At 41.3% G+C, this 16,348-nt stretch overlaps 1 protein-coding gene across 5 annotated transcripts in view; it reads right to left on the bottom strand.

The window, feature by feature from the left end:
- Positions 1-16,164, bottom strand: part of ninl (ninein-like) — a 26,991-nt gene extending 10,827 nt beyond the window's left edge. For 4 of the 5 annotated variants that reach the window (XR_003298568.1, XR_003298569.1, XM_026354356.1 and 1 more), the window contains exons 1-15: positions 16,003-16,164; positions 13,871-14,082; positions 13,419-13,515; positions 12,645-12,847; positions 7,991-8,060; positions 7,539-7,633; positions 7,132-7,278; positions 5,039-5,215; positions 3,941-4,077; positions 3,390-3,530; positions 2,934-3,108; positions 2,626-2,736; positions 2,084-2,170; positions 1,587-1,713; positions 14-82 (exon numbers count right to left, since the gene is read on the bottom strand). Coding sequence is in view for 3 of the 5 variants with exons in the window: in XM_026354356.1 (XP_026210141.1) it covers positions 14-82; positions 1,587-1,713; positions 2,084-2,170; positions 2,626-2,736; positions 2,934-3,108; positions 3,390-3,530; positions 3,941-4,077; positions 5,039-5,215; positions 7,132-7,278; positions 7,539-7,633; positions 7,991-8,060; positions 12,645-12,847; positions 13,419-13,515; positions 13,871-14,053 (1,819 nt within the window). In the remaining 2 variants the exon portion in view is untranslated. The remainder of the gene's footprint in view (positions 1-13; positions 83-1,586; positions 1,714-2,083; positions 2,171-2,625; positions 2,737-2,933; positions 3,109-3,389; positions 3,531-3,940; positions 4,078-5,038; positions 5,216-7,131; positions 7,279-7,538; positions 7,634-7,990; positions 8,061-12,644; positions 12,848-13,418; positions 13,516-13,870; positions 14,083-16,002) is intronic. The other variant, XM_026354357.1, reaches the window with a different exon arrangement.
- Positions 16,165-16,348: the final 184 nt, after the last annotated feature.

Below are 16,348 nucleotides of genomic sequence, written 5' to 3'. Positions count from 1 at the left end.
ACGTGTTTCTCACTGGTTTCATCAGTCGGCTGCAGTTTCCTCCGAATCAGAGGAGACGAGCTGCGCTTCATGTCTGAGTCATCTGTTAATGATGAAACACAAAAACAGGATTAAAAGCTGTATGTCAGCAAGTTAGACTGCTCTTGTTATAAGGACACAAACAAAAAAAGCTACAAACAAAATACTACTTCGGGTACTGACACAGAAACTACAGTAAAAATAAAATTAATTATTGCAGTAACAGACTCACCGTAAGACATGATGAGGTTAAAGCACAACAAGACAACGAGACCACACAAAGACAGAAACCCGAGTATGACCCTGATCTCATACCTGGAAGAAAGAGTGTGTGTGTGCTTGTGTGAACTGATTTTAGCTCAACGCCATCATTGTGAGGACATTCCGTCTGGTCCCTGCAGGTTCAAATGTCTGAGGGTTCAGACCTGATTCTAGGTTCAGGTTAGAATTAGTTTGGGGTCTCAGGGGTGGGATTACATGTTTAGTTGTAATGTTAACTTCAGAGTTAGGGGCAATGGAAATTCATTATGTTAATATGTGTCCTCACAAAGGTAGAAAGACATGTAAGTGTGGGTGTGTCCATACCTGAACAGGTCTCACCTGATCAGCAGGTCCTCGAGTATCTCTGGAGTCATTTTGTTTCTGAGATTGACCCTGAGTTTTTTATACTTCATTGATATTTACTGTGAACTATCACAGAGCCTTTCTATTTCATATCTATACATTTATATTTTTTCATTTATTCATCTCTCTGCACAGTTTGACATTTGCTATCACATCATTAATTAATAAAGTTTTTTTAAATCAAGTGGCTCCACCTTCTGCCAGAAACATGTTACTGCACATCTGGAAGTTGAGTCATGGTAACTGGACTTTCTTCTTGTAAGGTCGAAGGAAGTCCAGCCGCCACGACACCTAGGTGACTGAGAATCTTCACCGACTTGTTGCACACAACCAAAATTACTGGACAAATATTTGAGTGAAACAGAATCTGGTTGTTGGATATGTTGATTTTATTTTACATGTATTTTAAAAACAAGTGTAAGGAAAAACTTTTAGCTTAGAAACTGTAACGTTTAACCTAGTTTGTGATATTGCTTAATACCTCAGGTCATCAGGTGGAGAAACTGTAGGATTTGAACATTTCTACTTCTGTTGTATCAAACTGAGAGTCACATGTTTTTAATTATAAGTATATTTGTCAAATTAAATCATTATGGAAGATTTTGTTGTCAGATTTTCATCAGCAACAAAGACCTGTTTCCCTCTCGGGGTTTGTTGTCCAGCAGCAGGTTGTTGTTGATTAATGCATCATTTCATGCAGTATTCTGAAATGCAGACTGTTTGGTGAGCAGACATAAGTCTTAGCAGCATCCACATAGTGGGATGTTCAACCTAGATTTCTGACACCATCAGGCTGTCTGCAGACAGACTATATTTGTGCAACGTAGGACCACTGCCAAAGATATCGCAATGTTTGGGAGAGCCCAAAAATCACCTGCCGTATACCTGTGACTTTAGGTGTCATGTATGTAGTTTTGTTTTAGTGTGTTGTATTTTTGTGTTACCAGAGTCTGAGTCTTGGGCCCAGCTCAGCACGGTGGTGTCCACAGATGGTCTAGACTTCCTGTCGTTCCTCTGACTCTTCAGCAGCTCCAGCTCTGAGCTCAGCTCATCATTTCTGTCCCGTAGCTCCTGGAGGGTGGGGATCGAGGAGGGGTGTGGGTGAAAGTGAAGAATCATAATTAAAACACAAGTCAACTTCAGCCTCACATCTTTAGGTATCAGTTTTTTCAGCTGTGCTCACCTTGATTTTCTGTTGAATACAACATGAGGCATTCAGGTACACAAAGAAACAGACATTAAAACCTGTTCTGAGCACATTTCTCTGCATGATTATTTTGTTTCATTTTACACAAACAGCACTCAAAATACAAAGTTTGCATGTTAAAGTTGCTCTTTTCTCCTACATTGTTCATGATGTCTGAATCAGAGCTCAGTAAAATCTGAATTCATACAACACACAGGAACACAAACAGAAACCTGCACCTACACATTCTCTTACCCTGCACTGCAGCTCGTACTCTTTGATGATTTCAGAGAATCGCTCTTCGTGACCCAGACTAGCCCCGGCTGCATCCAAGCTGCCAAACTGTCAACAAAACCAAAACATCACAAATCACCTGTTAATAAATCAACAATCAACCACCAGTGAGACCAAAATAAAAAGTCACCTACAGCAGTCTGAGCAGAGTGACCAAGAATGAAATAGAGTCAGAGAGGAAACTTTTATTAATAATTTATCAGCTACAAAGAGTTGAGTTACCCTACACCACACACACACTGCGCGCGCACACCCACACGTACGTAAAAATGTACTTCTGTTCACATGCACTCAGTGTTTCAGATAACACACATTTGTTCTCACTGGTCAACTTCACAGTTAAAGGAACAGTCTGGTTAGTGTTTTCAGTAAGCTCTGTCCCACTTCACATTATTGTTAAACTCCCAGTATCTAATGTCAGTACAGGTCAGACAGGAGCTCAGAGCCGAAGAGTGGTGTGGACGACTGAGGAAACACAACAAACTGTGTCTGTGCTGTGTCACCTTGTCATGCAGCAGCTGGTCCAAGTCTCTTTGCTGTCTGATCACTGAGCCCTCTGCTTCAGTCAGCTTCAGCTTCACAGCACTCAGCTCCTCCTCCAGGCGACTGTTCTCCTGAACATGACACACTCAGTTTCATATTTATGTTCACATTTCATTGAAAAGAAAACAGATTATTTTCCATGTCTGACCAGTAAAATTTACTTTCAGTTTCATAGTTCGCATAGTTCTGTCGATGAGATTATTGTAAATTTGAAGAACGAGTGTGAACGGTCTTGATTTTCATGTGTAAAACTACTGTGACTACAGACCTGTGTGGCGTCACAGAGCTCCTCCTGCAGCTCAACCTCCTGTGCTCGTAGCAGCTGCAGCTCTTCTTGCAGCATGCTGCGCTCTCTCTCCACATGTTGCAGCAGAGCCTCGCTCTCCTCCTCCGACTGACTGCGCAGAGCCGTCAGACGATCACGGAAGTCCTGCTCCAGGTCCCTGAAATCACAGAGCAGCACATCAACATCACATTCGGTTGTTTAGCTTTCCTGTGGTGATTCCAGGAGGTCACATTTAAGTGCTGTGCTTTTTTTAATGTTGGCTCTACAGCCGTGCATCATATTCCTGCAGATCATTTGTTTGGAGCACTGCTGCTCTGTGGGAACCATATATCGCTTCAATTTTCCTTAACATATAAAGAAACATGGAACTATGATTGGGATCTGTGTAGAAGACAATGACTCAGCAGTAATGGTCCAGTGTAAACCTGCAGGTCTGACCTGATCCGGCTCTGGTTCAGCGTCTCCATGCTGGCGTGCCGGTCATCCACCTCTCTGACCAGCTGCAGGTTCCTCTGATCAGCCAGATCCAGATCGGTCTTCACCTTGTCCCGCTCCCTGCAGGCCTGCTCCGCCATCACCCTGAACACACACACACACACACACACACACACACACACACACACACACACAGGCACACACACACACACAGGCACACACACAGCACACACACAGCACACACACACACACACACACACACACACACACACACACACACACACACACACACACACACACACAGTTTTTGCATCAATAACAGACAGAATATCTTTGATCTGATCTTCTTGACTTGATGATTTTTGACAGTTGTTGTTGTGCTGATTGTAACTGTCTATACTTCCCAGTTATAGTTTTGTTGAATCTAATTGTTTCAGTAAGGTTTTAAAAATCATTTCTCTAATTTCTGCTGCTTTCGTGAGTAAAGTCTTCTTTCTGACTGTTGCAGAGGTAAAAACTAGTGAAGCGGAACAAGCTGGGTTTTGAAAACCTACTGCAGGTGCTGGATCTCGTTCTTGTAGGAGATGAGCGCTGCCTGGTGGATTCCGTTACCACTGACCAGCAGCTCATTGTCCAGAGCCAGAGTCAAGTCTGCCAGACTGAGACGCTCCTCTAGAGGGAAGTCCAGAGTCTGCAAGGAGATTATAACATTAATTACTCCCCAGTTTTCTGATTCTGTTGATTTATTAGATCTAATTTAATTTAAAGATTGTATCCTGATTCTCAGGAGCAGCAGACACATCTGAGGATCTCAATATAATCAGCTGATTTACTTTAGCTGTGGGCCATTAGTCATGTTTAACTTCTGCAGCAGCAGCGACAAATTCCTCTGGGGATTATTATAATTGGTGTGTATGAGTAATGAGTCAATTATGAAGTTCACCACAGTGACACATGGTAAGCTATATCTGTCTGAACCAGAATCTCCTCTAAACCACATGTCAGCGAGTGAGGACAACAGATACAAAGGCTCAGTCCTGATGGGAGAGTATTCTGCTCTGTGTTTGCTCTCTAACAAGAATGCAAAAGAAAGGGCAAATATGAGGCTCTGTTCTTTATGCAAAATCAGAGGAATGAGGAGGAGCACGGTTTGGGAAACCCCTGAACCTCACAGCAGAAAACCACAGTCCTAACAAGGTGGTTTGACTAAAAACTCAATAAGATACAAAGACACAATTTTTTTATCATGAAAATCACACAAGGAGCAGGAGAGGAAGAGAAAGAAAACAATAAAATGATCAAAAAACAAAAGTTATAGAGGCAGTGACTTAAATCATTAAAAAAACTGATTTATAGACAGATGTCACAAATCCTGCTGAAGGTGATCCCGTTTCTGTTCAGATCTGAGTGATTTGTGGGGTGAGGACACCTCAGCAGGACTGACAGAGGTGTTTGTCTTAGTTTGGTTAGTTCAGAATTGGCTGAGCTAAAAGATCCCGAGTGTGGTTGTGTCTTGCTGACCTCTTTTATGGGTCCAGAATATTACTGCATATTTTGCAAATGTACATTTTTTTCCCACTAGGGTTTGTTTGACTCCTCACAGTGAGGACATTGTTAGAAAAGATGGTAAATAAATAAGTGGCCTGACTGACCTGTAGGATGTCCCGGCTGTTCCTGATTCCCTCTTCAGTCCAGAGGGCGATGACCCGCTCGGGACTGGTGCATCCCGAGCCATCATCCAGCTGGCTGAGGACTCTCTGACCCACGGTGGCCGTCAGTAAGGAGGGCGAGGTGGAGCGGACCGAGCCCTCCTCTAACACCGTCTGAGCCTGCATGGACAACCAGAAACCACAGTGTTAGTCCACATTCAGACCTGAAAGGTAAAGATGTGTGTCTGCCATGCTTTAACTGTGTTCTGTTAACACTCTTTAGACACTGGAGCTCAAAAACAGCAGTATAAACAGCTTCCACAGGGTCCTAATAAATGTCTGTTGCTGCAGTGTGATCGGGATTAGCCTACTTTCACCCAGAGTCACACGGGCCTGGGAATAAACATCCCACACACATCAGAACATGGAGAGCAGATTTACAGATAATTTAATATTAAATATAGGTCACTTGACTGGACAGATTCCAGTTACAGGTACACATGTGAACTTTCAGCATGATCATGATCAGAATCCGCACAAACTATGGGCCCAAAGATAAAATAAAATAATAAATTGTTTTTGTGTTTTTCAGTTTAAGAAAATTTTGTGATTTCCATTAGTTACATTGGTTAAGATGAGAAAGCTTCCAGTCTTGTCATTGACTGTGTATTTCTGACATCTACTTTTATGATCACTAATGTGTTAAATCATGCTCCAACACACTCTTCACCACATCGCATCAGTGTGAACCACCTGTGTGTAGCAGTGTGTCCCGACATAGGCAGCAGTCCTCTCTGTCCTCACCCACGTCAACAAACCACAGCCTGAGATCAGACCTGACGCGCAGTACATGGTGGTTTCTACAGTGTGTCTGAGAAGCTACCTGTTCACCTGCATCACCTGTCTGACCCCAGTCAGATTGGTGTGATGACTGTCAGCTGGAGCAGAGCCTCCTGATTGGACATATGTTTGTAGGTGGACAGGTGATGCTGCATTCAGGAGCTCCTCAGAAAATTAATAATTGATTGGCAGATGCCCATTTCATTTAAGTTATATTTATTTATAACTCAAATGAAGCTATAAATATATAAATTCATATATTTACTGGAATCTGCTCTATAAATAACAATTTGAGTTACTGCTGCCTTTTTGTGACAGTGTTCTTTTCATTTCCAAAAAGTGACCTAATATGGTGAGACAGCTGTGTTAGGTTAAAGAGAAGCTTAACACTAAATTAATTTGGCTGGTATATTATATGTGTGGCCACTTTATTATGCTGTCAGGCCTAAGTCTTTCGTGTTCACTGCATTTCTTACAATGGATTCTTTGCTGTTTTCCAGAACAAACTGTGTTTAAAAACAAGGATTAAAAAAAAGGATTTTAAAACCACTGCAGAAATCAGTGAAAATCTGCTGCCTTCTACTTCACACACTGTAAAGTGCAAGGCAACTTTCCACTGTTTCAGAAGTTATCTGTGGTAGCTATACCGTCAAGGATTCAACACATATAGTTTGTGAATAAAATTAGTTTGTCTCTATCTGACTTATGTGTTTATACAGAAAATGTGAGGCACAGCCTGTGTTTACATGCTCTTAAGTAACCAGGTTTCTCAGGTAATCAGGGAACGAGTTCATCTGCAGTGAAGAAACCTGGTTACTGGAAATCTGATCATACATGCAAGAGAGGAGTAATCTGATATATCCTCACTCTTCAGCTGATTTTAGAATCATGGTTCACAGATTGTAATCGTGTAGAGACAGAAAAGATCGCTCCCTGATTTTTTTTTCTATGTGTGTCTGGGAGGTGACCGACAGCGCTGTGAGAGAGACACAGACAGATACACCTCAAACTGTCCGAATTAAAGACATCAGATTACTGGAAAGGCAACTGTAACCTGATTACTTTGTAAAATAACTGGCGTTCTGGGTTTGAGGTTTTTCACCACTGTGGGCAGTGTTGTGGTAGTGACCTGTGGTTTGGTTGTTCTGGTTGTTTTACTGTATATATGTTGCACTGCACATACGCACATTGCATATGGTGTTTCAAACAGTAATGGTACATAATGTTAAGTGTGTGTGTGTGTGTGTGTGTCTGACCCTGTGCACTGCCCTCTGCAGGTCAGCGGGTCGTACAGGGGTTGAGCATGAGACAGGGACAGACCCGCATAGAACCTTCTGGAACTCCCTGATACTGACTCTGCCGTCCAGGTCAGCATCCAGTTTTCTGAGCAGCACATCCAGCTCCTGCAGGTCGAGCACAGAGGTCAAAGGTCAAAACAACAAGGGGACGCAGACTGTTCAAGTGCAATCAAAACAAAAGAACAAAAAGAAGAAGCTACAGACAAACAGCTTCTCCTCTTCTCTGCTGCTCAGGTTATTGTGCCTGCAGTTAGAAACCAACTTTAGAAACACTATTTCCACCTCCTCCCTCAAACAGGCTGGACACTGAAGACCTTGAGACTTTACAGGTCAGTTCAGGGTCCTGCATGTTGAGGAGGTCTCACCTCTGTGTTGAGCTGCTGCAGGCCCAGGTGATCACATACTGTCATGAGGACTTCTTCTCCAACAACCCCCGGCTCTGCCTCCTCCTGGCCAGGACCTAATACACAAAATATGTTATAAATTAAAGTTTGTGTCTGTCACACCATTCAGGATCCAAAAAGAAAACAAATATTTCACCACAAGATGACAGATTCTGATGTTGGTGCAGTAAAAATGAAGCTACAGTCAGCAGCGGGTTAGCTTAGGTTAGCATAATGATGTGGACATAGTAATGGAAAATAAACACTTTTTTCCAAGTTCTTGAACCACGATAAAAAACTTGAACCAAATACTCACAAGGTTCTTATAGCTCAGGTTAAGGTTAAAGTCCAGGTTTGTTTGTACAGTAGAACAGAGCTAAACAAACCTGCTGGTGAATAACAGATTCACTATAAAAACTTTAAGTAGAGAGTACCTTTAGTCTGAAAGTCAGACTGGATGTTCTCCTCCTTGTGACTTCCTGCCTCCTCATCAGACTTCAGGCTCTGCAGAAAAAACATGGTCGTCAGTGACTGGTGTGTTTATCTGTGTTAACCCGGCCGTTAAACTAGTCTGAACTAACAGCAAAGAGTTATGAAAGTGTGTGTGTGTGCAGTGATGCCAACAAAACAAACTGTAATCAGAAGGAATTCCTGAGTGCTCATTACTTCTGCTAGACTGAACATATTGTGTGTGTGTGTGTGTGTGTGTGTGTGTGTGTGTGTGTGTGTGTGTGTGTGTGTGTTTTCAGCGTGTAGACCCCAGCCATCATGCTAAAGAGCTTAGCATGTAAACCCCACCTGTCTGTCAGGACCTTTGTGGGAAGCTGAACCTGTGACTTTTCATTCAGACGAAAGTGATTTAAACTGCATCATCACATGATCACAAGTCTATTAATCATAATAAAAACACTAAAATAGAGAAAACAAAAGGATTTTTCAATAGTTGTCAAACTTTATATCCAAACCCTCTCCTTTACACTACAGTCATTTATTGGCCTGTATCATGTTGGGTAATGTGCCACTGGCCACAGGATCATGTGCAATTTAGTGTTAATTATAATATTTATGATATGCTTGGTGTAATAATCTATATAATTAACCTGTGTTGTCTACGTGTTATTTTTTTGTTATGGACCTCCTCTCTGTGTGTGTGACTGAATGTATAAACTATCTAACTGGTTTACTACGCAGCTTTCTTTGTGCAGCACTTTTAAAACAGAGACCAAGAAGAGCACCAGAAGAACAGACAAACCTCTGCGAAAGTGGAAAGAGGAGCGGAATTTATGAAAACTCCTCTGTTACTGTTGTTTTCATATTTATTTTATATTTTAATTCTATCCATATTATCATTTTTAAACATTTTCACATTTGGATTTATATGCATTTTTCTTATTAGCGAGTGTCCCAGAGGATGCACAGTCTGCATGAATGAACATCAGTGTTAAGTATTGAACAGTGTTATATAACTGTTCTCACTAATGTGGAGACTGAAACCCACTGAGATTTATGTAACAGCATGTTCAGACTCTTAACTTCTCTTTTCTTTAGATGAGGTTTGTTCATACGACTGTTTCACATCAGATTCATCAAACTTAACGTAACACATATTAATTGTTTCAGCTCGATCAAGGAGCCGAACGTTTGTGATATTTGATCTTTCAGCATCTTGTTAATTGTCTTCTTCTGGATTTCGACTACAGCTCGGACCATCAGCAGGGCTGTTTGTGGACGTTTTGTGCTCTGATGGGTCTGATTTTTTTTTTTTTTTTTTTTAATTAGAATATTTTAGATTTTCTCATTTTAGATTTAACCTAATTTTACTTCTGTATCATCCATCAATATCTGTCAATATGTACATTTACAGCACTGTGCAAAAGTTTTAGGCCGTTAGATTTCTTGTTCTGGTGATGCTGTTGGGACCATATATAAGTTTATTGTGTCTTTATTGTAATACAACTAGAAAATAAAGGCAATATGTACACAGTATTAAAAAACAGAAAGATAACAAACACCGAGTGTGCCCTATGTGGTGGAATATGGAGAAGAAGAGGACCTGTTTCTCAAAGTTTCTTCTTTGAGAAACTGGAAAAGTCCAATAAGGACCTGGTTTAGCATCTGGCAGCTTCATCTGGATGCTGAGTTGATCCTTCCATAGTCAGAACAACTTATCTTTGTAGAGGGAAAGCAGCCAAGAAACCACTTTTAGTTGTTCTAAAGTAAAAACTGCTTTCTTAAAATTAAACTACAAATGTGGGAGTGTAGCTACTTCAATTCGACTATTCGATTATGCTAACAAGCACAATCAGTTTTCTGCCTGTTATGATAAATTTGTAAATCCTTGAGCAGGTTTTGTGCCTCTTTTTCTTAAATTAGTCGAATTATTTTAGTTTTAAATAATTTCCTAACACATACTACTGTCAAACGTATCTATCTTTAACAATAAAGACGGGTAAGGAGCAGGTCTAACATTAACCATTTTTCCTTTTAACTGTTCTCAAAACTTGACATGAGATCACCACATCGATTCATACGGGGCCGCACATCTCTTCATTTAACCTTGAAAGGCTGCCACTCAAAACATTTATGTGACATGAACCAGTGGCCTGTAAATGTTCCTGTCTGGTTGTCTCCTGCAGACAGCACAGTTATTCTGATGTAGGCTATGTGTAGCTGCCGTGTGTGGTCAGTGATGTAAGAAAAGGAGGTTAAGGCTGCAGCAGCACATGAATTATTAACATGTCAGTGCTGGAGCATTACCCTACATCTGTCACACTGTTCACCAGCTAACATTAGAAAAGACTAAATGAAGATTCTGGATGCTGGTTTAGAGAATATATGAGAGTATCACTGAAGTACAGTGAAGACAGAAGATTTAGTGGAGTCAGGGTGATTTATAAAGACATTTAAAAACAAGAAGAGCTAAATAAGGCCATTCTGTTCAGGACTCAGACAGGTAGAGAGAAAACTGATAAATTATATTCTCATACCTATTTGTCCCAGAGCTTATTTTCTGCAATAATCCCAAACCCAGTGAACCAGGGTGATGCTACAAATATACGTAATCTCTACAAGGGAGGAAAAGTTTCCTGATAATAAAAAAATGAATCGAAGAAGTCGAGGTAGTGTTATCAGGCTCTAAATTAGTGAAACCACGTTCTGTTCAATATTTAACACTGATGTTGTCTTTTGGGACAATCACACATTTAGTAGAGATTTTTAGACAACTATTTCAGTGTTTTTTATAAGAACACTTCCGTATATGGACAGGAGCCACATGAAGTTTTACCTGAAGAGGGAAATGAAAACATTTAAATATAAACTGCTGAGGAGGAAATTCCATGAACTGGATTTTACATGCGAGTCTCAGTAACACAGATCCTGGGCTTTCTCACCCAAAACAACCTAAATCTACCAACCAACCAACCAACCAACATCCATGATCAGGAATGGGGTCAGGAAATTACAAATCTGACAATAACAATAACCATCAGAGTGCAAATCAAAAATCTATGTGTGTGCCTTACTCTAAGCTCTTTATGTAACCATATAAATGCTGCAAAATGTCAAGTATTTACCAGAGATTTCAGCTGCTGGAGCCGCAGGAGAGACAGAGAGAGGATGTTACAGTATTTAATCTGTGGGCATCACAGAGCTGAGCAGAGCCCAGTTACATAAAAACTCTTTAATATTTTACACAGAGAGACCCAGAAAGTAAAGTGAGTCTGATGTAACAGCAGCAGCAGAAACACTCGTCTATATCTACTCTGACTTTTATCTCACTCTGCACACACAATTTACAGCATAGCCATCATTCAGCTCAGTTATCTTGAATTAGTGCTTAAATACAGTAGTTGGATAAATGTTCTTTGTTCCAGTGGACCACTCGTGGCCTCTAACCTTTTTAAATCAGCACTAAAGCAGCTGAGAAGCTTCTTTTCCACAGAAACCAAAGTGAAAACTGTCCCATAGAAACTGGATGATGCATCTTTGACCAGCAGCCAAACCAGCATAGAGCATCTGCCAGCAGCAACATTCCTCACAATCCCACTTCCTGAAAAACCTCCAACGCCCCTATAACCACCAAACCTCCCCCAGTCGACTCCTCCCTCCCTCCCCTATCCTCCCCCCTCAGGTATTCAAGGCTTCTGCAGCAGAAACTGCAGCCGAGCAGCAGAATTGCAGCAAGTCTGGAAATTTGAGACAGACCTTACCCAGCCAGCACAAAAACACACAATGACCTTCATTTAGACAGAAACACAGCTGGAGCCTCTGCTTTCTTTCCCTTTATCAACTCAGAGTCTGAGCAGAAGCCAATGCCGTACGTAGATGCAGCTCGGAACTATCAGTGACAGTAAAGTCAGAGCATCACGTGAGACGTGCACACTGGCTGTTTAGATTTGTAGGCTTTTAAACTAAGGGTCATGATTGAAAGAAAGACAAAATACAGACAAAGCCTTTATGCAGATATCCTGCATAATGTGCAGATTAATGTGGTAGTGAAATCTGATAAAGACTTTGACCTCTGCAGTGGCAGGAACAAAAATATGAATACAACACAAAATATAAAATTACTACATCAACATGCAACTTCTCATGCTTCAGGTATGCATTTTCCCTCCAGTCTCACAGAAATGTTTAATGTTTATGGAGTAACTCTAAATACTACAGTACCCACAAGCCTCAGCATGTGACCAGAGGAATGATGTTTTGCTTCTATCTAGTGAAAATAATTACTCAGGAACAACTGAAGGGAATTTCATTATATCTAGCAGCAACAATCTGTTCACTTTGACTGATGATGAACTGATTAGAATGAGTTTGGACAGAGATGCATGTAAACGGAGACAGAGACATTCAACCATGATGCACTAACTCTAGTTCTGCCGTTTCCATATAAGTATTAAGTTGAGTGTTATAGATTTGAAACTCAACCATGCCCTCTTGCGTCTGAAGACACCCTCTTGCCGTTGTAGCGTTTACAGGCAAATGGAGCTTTGTAGAAACGGTTATATTAGTGTCGTGGTAGTGGTGCTATTGTGCGTGACAGTGTTGAGGTCATCAGAAAAGGACATAAATTAGCGGTGTCACCTCAACACTCTCCAGAGACGTAGATCGTCTCAGTTTGGCTCTGCGGACACCGGCCGGTGATGAGTGAGTGGCCTCGGTTCTGGAGGGGGGCGAGTCCTCATAGTCGCAGGTCAGAGCAGCATTAGTATTACTGTCGGGACGAGAGCGACGGCCGTAACGCTTCGTTCCCTTCACAAACTTTGGCTTCACCTCCTCTGGAACTACTGGAGAAACAAAGAAGGCCAGGAAAGGAAAAGCCAAAGTTACCAGCAGACAGACGGACTGGCAGGTTGTATTTAGGTCAGTGAAGCTGCACAGTCACTGTGGAGAAGAAAATGAAATGTTGGAACCAAAATCTGTCAGACAGGAATCCTCTGCAGCTGAACCGGGTCTTTAAACAGACAGAGACCAGGACAGAGGTCAGAATACAGCTTCACAAAAAACAAATGCTAATTTCTTAATTTCCTTCCAGACCCTTACAGCTCTCAAATTATCAAATTTTATATTTACCCAGCTCAAATGGGCTTAACACACATTTAGTTTTTCAAACCGTATGTCTGATATACTTAATTAATCTCCATGGGGAAATTTTTGCTAGAGCCATGAGTTCACAGTGCTGCGCCTTGTCCCTGACCCTGTGGCTCATGGACAACTGTTGAACAACATGAACTTCAGCCACCAGAACAGCTGCACAAATGGTCCAAAACAAGCAGTTACAAATACCAAACAAAATGACCTTATTAGTGCAGAATCTCAGCAGGTCAGGATGTGAACCACCAAGCCCCCGTGTCTCACCTGGCTCCAGGTAGCTACTATCATCCTCTGATGTGCTGAAGTCCAGAGAGCGAGACAGGACAGCCACAAAGCCTTCTTTAAACTCCTCAAAGTTCACCTGACGGACAAAGACCGTCAGATAATTCAGCTTATTTAAATTAATTAACCTGCATTCAGTGATGTTTTGGCTATTTAAGAAGCACAACAAACTGTAAACACAACATGATTTATGAAAAGCTGTTTATATCCACATTCAGTAGTTCCAACTCTAACCAACGCAAAAATTCATGAGGAGCAATGCCTGTCTGCAATGTTGAGATTAGTGGAACTAATATTGATTGGTGCAGCTTTAAACAGGTTCATAAATATCTGTGAGTAGGGTACAGTTGTACCACAGTCATACCAAACTGAAATGTCAACCATCGTGAGATTTATCGTTCATAATTCTAGACTAAAAAAAAGAACGTCCATACCCTGGCATAGGTTCGTTCTCTCAGCAGGGTGTCGAGCAGCAGCGGCAGGTGAGCGTCCAGCTGCAGTTTGCGGCAGAGCACCGTCAGCTCCTCTCTGTCCAGGAACCCGGTGGCCGTAGTGTCGCAGCTGTCGAACTCAGCCTTTAGCTGGGCGACATAGTGACTGTGCTCTGCCTCCTCCATCCCAACACATCACGCTGCAACAGCAACAACTGGAGCACAGAAATAGAGAACTCACAGATGTGGTTCTTTATGGAGAACTCACAGGGTAAAACACGAGATAAGATAAGAAAACCTTTATTCATCCCACAGCAGGGAAATTGCATTGTTGCAACAGTAAAGTACAAGTACATACCAGAGTGCTAAAGAAAGAGTAAATTAGAAAGAGTGGTATAAAGCTACAAGAACTATACGTGTGTACAATATGTTCCATTGGGTAAGTACAGTATATGGAAATAAATACAGTAGTGACTATGGTATATTGTACTGGTGATGATTCACCTTACAGTACAATACAGTATTGCAGAAGATTACAGCAGATGGATGCCAAATGTACAGTGTTAAGATGTTAAGATGTTATAGTTGGATTAAATGAGATTTAAGATTTTCAAAAAACATTAGATTTCATTAGAGCTTGCGGATGGCACTGACATTTTATTGTCTCTGTAAATGTATTATGTTCTCACTATGTAGAGCTGAATAAAACACAATTTCACAGATAAAAACCAGCTAACATTCAGAACAGCATAAGGAACGTTGATAGGACTTTATCTGGGAAATGCAATGTCACCGGATTTCCTCCGGTATCAAGTCTTAACACAGAAATTTGACCAATAATTAGTTTGAGATCACTGAAGTATTTCCGGTTGCACCAGAGATGCTGGAAATATGTGAATGAGTCACAAACAGTTGTCAACATGAAGAAGAAAAAAGCAGCAAACTGCTGAATAATGACAAAATGTGAAGACAGTGTCCAGCAATGATCTGGTCGCAGGGATTTTTGTTCAACATGCACCGACAGTTGAATGTGCCACATTCTTTCCCCCTCCCGTTTTTTTGTTATATAATCAGTAATCAGTGCTCTGCTCATCTCCCCGCTTTCAGTTTCACCATCATCTTTATCAGCTGTCATTCCCCAACCCTTATACAGCCTTACACTGTTAAACCTACCTACAACATAAACAGAAACTTTAGAAGTGTTAGTAAAACAATACTGTATAGGTTAGTTAATTAGTTGATAATTCAATGAATCAATGTTCACGCTCTCTGCTGTGTTAATACAATAATAAACTACATATCTTCAGACTTTCGGCCTCGACTGTGGTCGTTTTCACCCCGTTTGTGGTTGTTTGTTTGAGATAATTGGACTTTTTGAAGACGGTGTTTGGCTGTGACCTCTGATATGTTTGGTGCCCAGTTGTGGGTGTTTACCATATCTTTGTGGTCAGTTTTGGCTCTTTTCGCTTCCCTTTGATGTTATTTTATTTCAATGGGAACTCTCTTTTAGTAATTATACTGAACATTTATTCAAGCACAAGTACTTTCCTTGAGTATTTTCATTTGATGGTACCTCCACTCCATATAACAGACAGTTTGTGACTTTACAGATGCAGGTTGATCAAACGGATTATTAATCACTTTATATTAATAAGGACTAATAAAAGCTGAAGTTCTCTTGTGTCAGAACATGAATTGTTCAGATCAGCTCCACCTTTACCTGATCTTTGCTCATTAACACGTCAGTAATAAGATGTAATGGACAGAACCACCATTAGATTTTTATTTCTACTAACTAAAGGTTCGGTTTGTGAGTGTTTTTCACAGTAACTGTTGGGAAATCCGGATTTTTAATATTACTTTTGGACATAAAGTACATTTTGGAGGAACTCTTTTAGCTTTATTTACTGGACGGTCCTCGGTTCTGGGTCCGTTACCGACTGTACCGGTCACTTCACGGCTTTGTCTGGTGAAGCTTCACCATGGGAACGGACCGCGACCAGCGGGTAAAGGCAGCTTCTGCTGCAGCTTCATCACAAATAGCTGGTCCGTTACCGAAACTCAGTAACCGTCCGGTGGCTGGAAGAGTTAACGGTAACGGAACCGTTAGCTAAAGTTAGCTTCTATGTTCTTACCGCGGGAAAAGTTCGTCTCCTCCTCCGCCCTGTCCTTGCCGGTCAAACTTCACGTTTCCTCCATGAATGTGTCCCTGGAGCTCCCAACAGTCCCCCGTTATCCCACCGACACGAACAACCGAGAGAACCGGAGCAGCAGGCTGGTACCGACAGAATCCACCGTTCCCGTTTATATACCGGGAGGTACTTCCGGTCAGCTGTTTCAAAATAAAAGCCCATGCACTGCCCAGAGCGTTTGTGTTGTTTTGTCAAAAAGTTTGAGTTTAAGGTTAAAAAGCATCATTATAGCTAAACGGAGAATAAATATCAAATCTATTGTAGTTTCGTGTTGAGTTGAGGTTTTAGT

The sequence above is a fragment of the Anabas testudineus genome, chromosome 15 (assembly GCF_900324465.2).
Source record: "Anabas testudineus chromosome 15, fAnaTes1.2, whole genome shotgun sequence".
NCBI classification, from domain to species: Eukaryota; Metazoa; Chordata; class Actinopteri; order Anabantiformes; family Anabantidae; genus Anabas; species Anabas testudineus.
Note: the sequence above shows the minus strand (reverse complement) of the source record. Positions and strands in the feature narration are given on the sequence as shown.